The sequence below is a fragment of the Engraulis encrasicolus genome, chromosome 11, assembly GCF_034702125.1.
Source record: "Engraulis encrasicolus isolate BLACKSEA-1 chromosome 11, IST_EnEncr_1.0, whole genome shotgun sequence".
Taxonomy (NCBI): Eukaryota; Metazoa; Chordata; class Actinopteri; order Clupeiformes; family Engraulidae; genus Engraulis; species Engraulis encrasicolus.
In genome coordinates this window covers 20,650,376-20,660,704 of record NC_085867.1, presented here as the reverse complement: position 1 = coordinate 20,660,704, position 10,329 = coordinate 20,650,376, and the positions used below count along the sequence as shown (strand labels likewise).

Here is a 10,329-nt window from a genome sequence, read left to right as displayed (position 1 = left end):
ATGTATTGTTTTTACATGTGAACGACCACGTCACTGAACGACCACTCACATAATATCCTATGCACCCGTCCAACCACAGAGGTGTACAAAAGCGCCGGTTTGAACCATATCTCTTCTGAATAATGTTGGATTAACACTGCCAAATTTACCGTGTAGGCCTACAGTCAGAGTTGTGTCAGCCCCCCTGCACCCCAGCAGTGCACTGCCGTAGCAGCACAGGTTACCTCAGCAGCCACTTCAGAGGACCGGTAGGTATTATATTGACCTGGCCTCCTCATGCATCCATCCGCCCGATCCGCTGGAGTCTGTGGGCTCCATTCATTATTGATGCTGTGCTATTTACTGCCCCCATCATCTCCTCTGCTCTGACCACGCTGGAATGCCATCGCATGCTCCCCCCCCCCACCCCAACACCCCAACACCACAACACCACCAACACCACCACCCCACCACCACCAGCACCAACACCACCACCCCAACCCAACACCACCAGCACCAACCCAACACCACCAGCACCAACACCAACACCATCACCCCCACCACCAACACCACCACCCCAACACCATCACCCCAACCAACACCACCACCAACACCACCAACACCACCAACACCACCAACACCACCACCACCACCACCGCTCCCACTCGGGCGGGTCGCCCCCTCTGTCTCTCTGTCATGGCTGAAATGTAGATGCCACTTGACACCTGATCTTTCCTGTGTGCACAGAGCACTTTCAATTCTGTTTGTACTCACACACACACACACCCTCCACAGCCCCTGCCTTGTATTTACACACCAGCCTGTAGTCACACAGACCTGACAAGACGCCGCTATCGCGCGCGCGTGTTAGTGTGTGCTTGTGTGTGTGCATGTGTGCGTGTGTGCGTGCGTGCGTGCGGGCCTGCGTGTGTGCGTGTGTGTGTGCGTGCGTGCGTATTTTGGTAGCAGTGGGTTAGAAAACCTAATAATTCTTATTGAAATATATCAATATCAAAGATGCTATCAGACCCTAACAAGGACCAACAGCCCGATCCCCACACGTCCTCAACTCGCAGGCAATGGAGACCTAACAAGGTCCCAAAGAGGGACACTGGTGTTAGCCTTAAGCTGACCTCCATGAATTAGGCCTGTTTAGATAGAAGACTCCAGTTATTACCTCCCAGATGACCCCTTGGTCACCGCCTGCCCAGGAGCAGGGCAGCTGACAGCTCTTGCAGGGCCCAGCACAAAGCCATCTGAAAGGGCCCCCAAGCCCAATAGATACAATGTAATGAGGACCCAATTCTGGGGCTCCCTCTCTCACTACGCCCGTGACAACTGTCGCCTTTGTGTCCCCCGTATCGACACTGCTGCCAGGAGACAACATAGTTGAGGAATATACAGTAATGCAGCATAGAGGGATGGTGTGGTAAGGGAACAGTGTGTGTAGTAGTGGTCCTGGTATTGAGTGACTTTCTGCATCGTTGAGCCATGCACAAAAGCACATACAGTATGTAAAAGGGCTGCCATTGAAATTATTGAGTGTTATAGAGGTAGAGTGGTTGCTATTGGCATAGGGACTGATATAGTGTAATGGGCTTGGAGTGTGGTGGAGTTCCAGACCCAAACAGAGCAGAGCGGTTCAGGATCAATGATGAATCACTGATGAAGCAATAGCGAAATGCGTTGTTCACCAAATAAACAACCAGCAAAGATACCAGTGTGCGGTGATTCATTCTTCATTTACTTGGATTACTCTTACTGCACATCACCAGCACCTGGACAGTGGCTGTGCACAGGGACGTTACTTAGAGTAGAGGGGTTGTTTGTGGCTTTTTTAAAAGTCATATAGCATCATCGAGTGGTTGGAGTTACTGAGAGACAGACTGCATTTGCCATGTCGCCAAAAGAGGATTTGTTTTCTCTGCTCTGCCTTATTGAAAGATATAACAAACTGTAGACGGAACTGGGTTGTTATTGAGATATAGCGTAGACGTTAAGAAGTTTGAAGTTAATGCATTGTTAATGGTACATTATTGAGCAATATACAGATTGCTATTGTAATTGTACACATGTGGTCTACAGAGATGGTTGTTTTGCCATTATTGAGAGACATAGCAGTGTGGATTGTTTTTTTTTCTTTCTTGGGCACATGTAATATTTAAACTCTGCGCCTTTCGCAGTTGGAACACCCCACCACCGATACCACCACCAACACTACCACCACCACCAACACTAACCCCATGTGACTGAGCTCTAATCCAGCCCTGTCTGAGCAGCAGCCAGAGACCAGAGAGGCTCCAGCGCTGACAGAGGAAAGGGTGGGGGGGTGATGAGTGAAGTAGAGGGCGGGGGGGGGGGGGCACCGACTGTGTCTTTAGGAGGGATAGGGATGGGGTGGAGAGGCCGACTGTGTCTTTAAGGAGAGATTTACATGCTGAAAGAGGGGGAGAGACTGCCACGCTGAATGGGGATGTCTTCACAATTGGCACAGGAGCACCAGATCAAAGACGACAAATCCCCTCCCTTCACCCCCCTTCCCAAATGTGTCTGAAATGACTGATCAGTCTCTCAGAGGCTGATTTCTTATTTTAAACTATTGATGTTAATAACATTTGGTGAAGAATAACGCCACACAATATTGCTGTCTATTGTAGAGTTGTGTTTGCCAAACTTTCATCTCTATCTTAAGGTGTCTGTGTTTTTTTTTCTTTAAATCAGGTTATATCATTGAATTCTCATGTTGAAACCATCCTCTTAAGGAGCTTATATACAACTGACAAAAAACTCTGTCTGTGTGTGTGGGGAGGGGGAGAGAGAGAGAGAGAGAGAGAGAGAGAGAGAGAGAGAGAGAGAGAGAGAGAGAGAGAGAGAGAGAGAGAGAGAGAGAGAGAGAGAGAGAGAGAGAGAGAGAGAGAGAGAGAGAGAGACAGAGAGAGAGAGACAGACAGACAGACAGAGACAGACAGACAGACAGAGACAGACAGACAGACAGAGAGAGATAGAGACCGTGTGTGTGTGTGTGTGTGCATCTGACTGTATGAACACACACACAGACACACACAGACACACACAGACACACACAGACACAGACACAGACACACACACACACACACACACACACACACACACACACACACACACACACACACACACACACACACACAGACACACACACACACACACACACACACACACACACACACAGACACACACACACACACTCTACACAGAGGGGTAAGAGGGGAAGCCTCCTGCCCACTTGTGGCCTCCAGTGCAGGGGCACAAATCAAAGAGCTGCGTGGCCATCAGAGTGACAGATGAACAATGTTCCCATTCTCCGCGCGCCTCCCAACACTCCCATCCATCACTGCCGGGGAGATTAATTCAATTCATCAGCCCTTTGTCTCGCGGGGACCCCCCTAATGTGACCCGATATTGCTCAGGGCTGGCTCCCCTAATAAATGTTTGTGGATTTGATCGTAGTGAGAGAGGGAGAGAGAGAGAGAGAGAGAGAGAGAGAGAGAGAGAGAGAGAGAGAGAGAGAGAGAGAGAGAGAACAGCTTTTTTTTCCTTTCTCTCTCACAACCCCAACAGAAGAATTAAAACATTACTCTTACAGCCTCCTGGACTGCGACACACACCGCTAACGCTGTTCTTCCCCGCTGTGGGCGCGCTTGTTTCGCTGCTGTTCCTGCTACTACGACGACGACACAACATCTCAAGCCCCCTACCCCCGCTTACCACCCCCGGCCGCCACCCCCTACCCCTTGCCCCGGCAAAAAACCTGCCAATAGCAGCAGAATTTCAATTATTCTAATGAGGGGGAGAAGGACAGCCGCGGGCGAGGAAAAGTGGAGGAAAAGGAAACAAGGGAATACATGGGCTTTGGATAGAGAAATATAGGAACTGATGAAGGGAGGGAAATATGAGAGAGAGAGAGAGAGAGAGAGAGAGAGAGAGAGAGAGAGAGAGAGAGAGAGAGAGAGAGAGAGAGAGAGAGAGAGAGAGAGAGAGAGAGAGAGAGAGAGAGAGAGAGCTACTGATGGTAGTGGTGGAAAAGTGGGCTCACTTCATTTCTCTAGCTTTCAAAACCATTCAGTAAAATTCTCTTTTTTTTCTTTTTTCTACTGTTGGCCTATGGTGCAACACACTGGGCCAATAAGTCAATTATGTGTGTGCCCATTTCAAATCAAACCATATGGTAAAATAAATACATCTGACAGCTAAGTTAAGACTAGGGTTTTATTCAGTGTTGCTCAAGGGCGTAAAGGCGTGTAAAGGTTCAGATGTGTAACTTAGAAGTTTAGCCATCTTAAGGTATTTTAAATGCTGATGTATGAGCTTTGTCGATGGTACTGTATTGCCCTGTAGGATACTTGAATGCATCTTGTAATCTGCACTTAGCATTTTTGTTTAAATGCTGGTAATATATGCTGTCCCTTTTTTAAATAAATAAACCTGAAACCTGAAACCTGAATCTAATGGCCATCAATTACACAGTTACACATACACAACACATTCTGTGTTTGAGCTCACTTGTAGCTAAATTAACTGCAGTACCTTAACAGCGATACAGTAGTAGCTACATTTATTGTTTTAACATTAACAATGAATCAGTGCATGCAGCTGAAAAGACTGGAGGCAGAAGAATGAGGCAACGGTAGCAGCAGCAGCATCCATAATAGAAACTGCATTCATTCTCCCTCTACTCCACTCCACTTCATTCTCATGCGCCCCTCCCCTGCCGTGTCCTTCTGTTGAGACATTTTTTTCCGCGGCGTGCATCAAACCCAGGCTTTCCCAGGAGACCCGCTCGCTGCCAGCTCCTGGAAGTGCTGGCTGCGTAAACCAGCCATGCAGGCAGGCAGGCAGGCTCGCTCACTCTCCCGCTCTCTCCCTCCTTCTCCTCCCTCCCTCCAGTTTTTGACAGGCCCACAATTGATACCCGTAGTGAAGGCAGAGCCCCCTTGTGGTTTAAACAGTGAACTGTGCTGACAAGGTCAAGGGTATTCTTTTTCTGTTTAGTCAGGCAATACTTGGCAAATGACCTAAAAGGTGTTACATTCCCAAAATAATCACCTTGCTTTCAAAAGAAAAATAGGGAAATAATTTAGTGAATAAAAGCAAAGAAACTCATTATTCATTCAACTAAACATATTTTTTTTGGCTACAGCTTTTCAAGTTAAACATGAAACCTGGTAAACATGAAATCACCAGGCCTCATACAAGCTGAACTACTCAGGCGATGGCAGACACTTGACTCTGGGGGATAATCCAGAGCCAGCAACAGGACAAATCACAGCTTGACTAAAATAAGAGTCATCACCAACACTGATATGAAGGGGAAAAAACAAGAGGAGCTAGTCTGAGAATGGAGAAACATAGGCTGTATAATTAGCATTTACTGACAAACACATCTGAGCTTCAATATCTGCCATAATGGCCACCATTTAAAAAAAAAAGTCTGAGAATGGAGTTGATGAGGTAGGTTAGTATTTATTGAGTAAAAAGACGTGCAAGTCTAAAAGTGAAAGTCTGCACGAATGGAGTAGTATCCTGTTGAGTTAGTATTTGTTGTTGAGCAGATCCCTGGCGGGCCGGTAGCCCATGCGGCCTCCCCTCCACCAGCAGAGGTAGTAGCTGAGGGCCAGAGCCCCCGTGGCCGCCAGCAGCACCACCGGCAGAAACACCGTCAGCAGCCAGAACGTTGCCCCGCTCGAACCTGCAATAGGGGAGGAAATTAAAATCGAATTTAAAAAAAAGAAGACTCATATTCCAATGCTCAAATCTAGGAGCTGACTAGAATTGCAACAAAAAAAAAAAAAAACTAATTTATATATATACACACACACACACAAACAATCACATTCTTTCACTTGAACCTGCAAGACATGATTGATAAAGAAAGTATGCCCGCAAGCATCACTTTACTGCTGGTTTAGGTGTTGCAACTCGCTCTACACAGCACTGTAAAGTTTGCATAGAGCAAACACAGCAGTTACAGAGGCAACATTGACAGTAAAAGAAATCTTGCTAGCCAAAATTAAAGAAGCAATACTTTGCCAAAACTAGCTGGTTCATAATTTCATTCCAAGTGGGGCTTAGTGTGTATGTAGAGTATGTATGTTAATGTGCACATTCAGAAAAACAAACCTTTTACTTTGTTCCAGAGAGAACTTTTGCTCGACTGGTTGGTGTCGGACAGGATTTTTATAGGGCCAACCACAGCATTCTGCCATTGACCTCCTGATGAGGGACGAGGGACGAGGGAGAGGAACTCAACTCAGTCAAAAAGGTACGACATGTCAAAGAGGAGATGGCAGCCTGACCAAAGCTCTAGATACAATATTACTAGACATGGCAAGGAAGTTATTGTGCCAAAGGACAAAGTAGGCTACATCTAAGAATACATTGGCACTATGCATAATCAATGACTGTACTTTTGTCCATTGTTCAGCTCACCATGTCTAGCATCATTACACATGGTAGGGTTGTGAACATTGAGCCAAATCACTACAAATAAAAGGTCCCAATGTAGATCCAAAAAGTCCAAATGTAAATAAACGTATTGGACACCCACGTGCTCCTCTCTGGCAGATGGAGTCGCAGCAGCTGCAGAGGTCATTTCGGGAGGAGTCGTCGAGCAGCTCCCAGCGCTGCCGCTCCTTGCTGTAGGAGCAGGCCTTCTTATCCACGTCCTGCACATGCTTCTCCCACGAGATCAGGCGGCAGTGCAGGTACACCTGAGGACATAGCCATAGAGTGCATCCCAATATGTGACCTTGCCTCCTCCACTTGCCTCCTCCACTTGCTTCTCGTCATGATGACATCACTGACAAGAGCATTATATTTCAATATCTTGCAAAAGCTCAATTGTAAAGTCTTTTTCTCATTTGCAATTGGGATGGTGAATGAAAAACAGTCCCTCAAAAGTTGTTGTGGCGAGGCTGACAGCTGGGAAACTTTATCGTTTTCTCCACGGAGGAGGGGCCAGGAGGAGGGACGAGGAGACAAGCACAAGTGGAGGAGGCAAGGACACATATTGGGATGCACCCATAGAGATAAGTGTGTGCGTGGAGTCACCAGTGTCAGACCAGAGAACATGTATGTGCATCCCGAGTGAGAGGTGGGACATTGAAAGGGATGAATAAACCAAATCAGGATTTTTTGCGTCCAGGAGTAAAATGGACATGGACAAAGACACAAACCGGTACAGTTGTTTGCGCAGAACTTGGATGATTGTATAGTGAGAAAAATATCTGCACAAACCTCTTTAGCATCCACAAATCCAACGGCCATCAGACAAAACCGTAGTTCTGAGGGCTTCTCTCTGAACTGCAAAGTGGCATTTCCATACTTGCTTTCTAGAAGACACCTTAAAAAGGGGGACAAAAATGGGGTGCACTTTACATCAACTGTTTTTTATTGCCTATTGCACAGATGCATATCAACATCTGTGCAATGATTTCAGCATCTGTGCAAGGAGTGTGTAATTGCAGTTTATGCAAGGTGTATCCCTTCGTTATATTTGAATAGATCATCATTTGAGCCAGTACCCTCAACATTTAATGAACAGTGAGTGAAGCCTTCTCACAGCTACAATTCACCTTTTAAGCATGCAATTTCCATTTAGATTTAATATGAAACCATCTACAGGTTTACACGTATGATCAGTTAAGCTCCAATATATTAGTGCTACTTGTTAATTCCTAAACCTGCACAAAGAGCATGACTACTACCCTGCATTGCTGACCACAGGTGTTACCCTAGTACTTGTACCATGCATAGGTTTCATTGGACAGGTAGATATGGCTCATTGTTGACCAAATTAGGTGTTGTTGTCCAGGTACCATATTGTTCTCTTACCTGGCATTGTTAACCACAGCATGTGTTGATACAGTAGGCCTATTGGTCTCCAACTCTGCATTGCTATGGCCAGGGCCAGATTAAGATGGCCTGGGACCCCTAGGCTACAAGCTGCTGTGGGACCCCCGGAAAGCCAATTTAGCAACAAACTGACAGTGTCATAATGAAGTGCTAGAAATTAAGGACAACAAGTCCACCAACTCTCGTCAACATGACGGGGGAATTTTTCAACATTGCATAGTCATGATCCTGCAATTTTTCACTTCTGATCAATATGGGGGGCCCCAAGGCTGCAGCCATATCTAGCATGTGCATTAATATGGGGCTGGGTATGGTTACTCTACCTTCACCTACGCCGCATTCCACAATATGTTAGCAATTTAACAATAGGCACGGCCGTCCTACCCTGCATTGTTGACCACAGTATAGGAGTCGTTGGCCAGGTAGGGGTTCGGGGAGGAGGTCATGATGCATTCATCCAGGTAAACCTGCTGAGGTACAGTGGTGCTCTCAGTCACAGAGGCCCGGACGTGGATCTTGGAACCCACAGAGAAGGTGCTGGAGGTGGATGGACCGCTGAAGTCATCTGGAACAACACAGAACAATCACAGCAAGTAGTTCATGTCTTCGTCTGCTGAATGTGATGGGCAACCTGGATTCAGAAGCTATAATCCAGTGCCATATATTATAAATGACCTGGTTTTACCTGTCCAGTTATCACTTGGTTGAATTGGACAGGCAAAACCAGGTCTTTCGGAATATGTGGCACTGAACTGTGGCCTCTGAATTCAGGTTGCACATCACTGGCTAAAAGTTAACATGTGAAATGGATTGTGATAGCTCATGCTGTAGCAAAAGGACGTTGGTACTCTAGCAAAGAGAACCGCAGCAATGAACATGAACAATGTACTCACCATTCATAAGCTCCATTGTGAACATGGATCCCTCACCACTGAAGTCCAGTTTCCCTGCTGAAGAATTATCTAGAGCAGGCCTGCAGAAAGGTAGTACATTTTTTTTGTTTTTTTTACAGCCATCAGAGAACCTAACAGACTTGTGCGCATATCAATATACAAGCGAAGAATCCAGTGAATGGGATGATTTAGTCAAACTTTGATATGCAACTCATATATCACAATGAACATACTTGTCAAAGACGCATTCCACCATGTGAGACTGTGCCGGGACATTGAGACCTGGTCTGTATGTCAGTAGGTTCACAAAGGCAACTTTATTTCCAAACACCTGAGAACACAAAGAATGAGAACCAGGACAATTGACAACCTTGATCTTAAATCGCCCCTGCTGATCCGACCATGCTAGGTCACCAAATATCTGGAAAGCCAGACGAAGATCCAGGATTTGAATGACCTTGACCTTGAAAGACCCACTTCTAGGACACCAAGGTCACGTAAGTAAAAAGGTGTGTATGGAGGTAAAGACATGTTTAGGGGCAATGGGAGTTCAATTGAGTGGGTATGAATGAGTGCGTGTGAGCGGGTATGTGAGTGAGTGTGAGCAAGAGACTGTTGAATGTTCCACTGAAAGTCTCACCATGCTCTTGAAGAGGCAGTCATCGTATGCCACATGGAAGACCACCTCTTCTCCATTCACGGTGGATGGGACGCAGTTACCCAGGAGCACCGTGTAGGGATTATGAAGCTGCTCCTGGGTCAGTTTCAGAGGCCATTTTATCAGGACCGCATCAGTTTTGCAGTCTATACTAAAATCTGCTAAACAGAGACAAGTGACACAAGTATGACAGGTTTGCAGTCAAGTCAAGAGAAAATTATCTTAACAAATAGCAAGTTGTAACAGGTGTCTATAGGTTGAACATATGCCAAAGCCAAGTAGGCTATATTCTTTGCCATTTAAGCCATATAGTGAAGTACTGAATGACTGACTTAAATCAGTCAGGTTTACATTACACAAGTCTACATTCAAAAATGATTATGTTAAACAGAGAAGTGATTAATTAATTACCCTCTTGAGCCACACATGCCACTACAAAGATCAAAATAACGCTTCCTTGTAGAAGAGACATCTTCTGGCTCGACTGGTAGTGTTGACACTGCAGAGCTTTAGTCAGCTAGTGCTGGTTAAGACAATCAAAGCCATGGACAGCAGCTGGAAGTCTACCAACACCAGACCTTAACGAGATCCAATTAACTAATCAGTGAAAGCTCAATGCAGACCCAATTTAACAATTAAGGTTTGATGTCGCCTGGACTGCAAGTGCTCAAACAATCTATTAACTTACACACTCTAGGTTCTGCTGAATAATTGGCTAGTTGCCCAGAAGCCTGACTTCATCATCTCATTGGCCACTGCAGCAAGCGACAAGACAAAGCCACTCATTTATCATTAGCAAGTATCCTTAATATTTGGGAAATATTTAAGATAAGCAAATGTCATAATTGCCATCATGATACATTCCCCTATTGGACTACAACTGCTAAAGTCATCAGATTCATTACGAAG

The 10,329-nt window shown here is 45.8% G+C and overlaps 1 protein-coding gene across 2 annotated transcripts; it reads right to left on the bottom strand.

Moving 5' to 3' along the window:
- Nucleotides 1-5,458: 5,458 nt before the first annotated feature.
- On the bottom strand, nt 5,459-9,947 carry LOC134458074 (uncharacterized). Of its 2 annotated transcripts, none has more exons than XM_063210180.1 (9): nt 9,832-9,947; nt 9,403-9,581; nt 8,996-9,093; nt 8,763-8,842; nt 8,254-8,434; nt 7,252-7,357; nt 6,563-6,725; nt 6,136-6,228; nt 5,459-5,704 (listed from the first exon to the last, which is right to left on the bottom strand). In XM_063210180.1, exons 1-9 carry the CDS (start codon nt 9,890-9,892, stop codon nt 5,547-5,549), a joined length of 1,119 nt encoding a protein of 372 aa, XP_063066250.1. In that variant the 5' UTR covers nt 9,893-9,947; the 3' UTR covers nt 5,459-5,546. The 2 variants fall into 2 exon arrangements, with proteins under 2 accessions (XP_063066250.1, XP_063066251.1); XM_063210181.1 differs by having other exon boundaries at nt 9,403-9,578; nt 9,832-9,946.
- Nucleotides 9,948-10,329: the final 382 nt, after the last annotated feature.

What these genes read in the sequence shown, in the direction of transcription:
- LOC134458074 (XM_063210180.1), bottom strand. Translation starts at nt 9,892, where the DNA reads ATGTCTCTTCTACAAGGAAGCGTTATTTTGATCTTTGTAGTGGCATGT. An exon ending in GGCATGTGTGGCTCAAGAGG is followed by an intron (nt 9,582 to 9,831) that starts GTAATTAATTAA and finishes GTCTCTGTTTAG; the next exon opens with CAGATTTTAGTATAGACTGC. An exon ending in CACAATGGAGCTTATGAATG is followed by an intron (nt 8,435 to 8,762) that starts GTGAGTACATTG and finishes GTGTTGTTCCAG; the next exon opens with ATGACTTCAGCGGTCCATCC.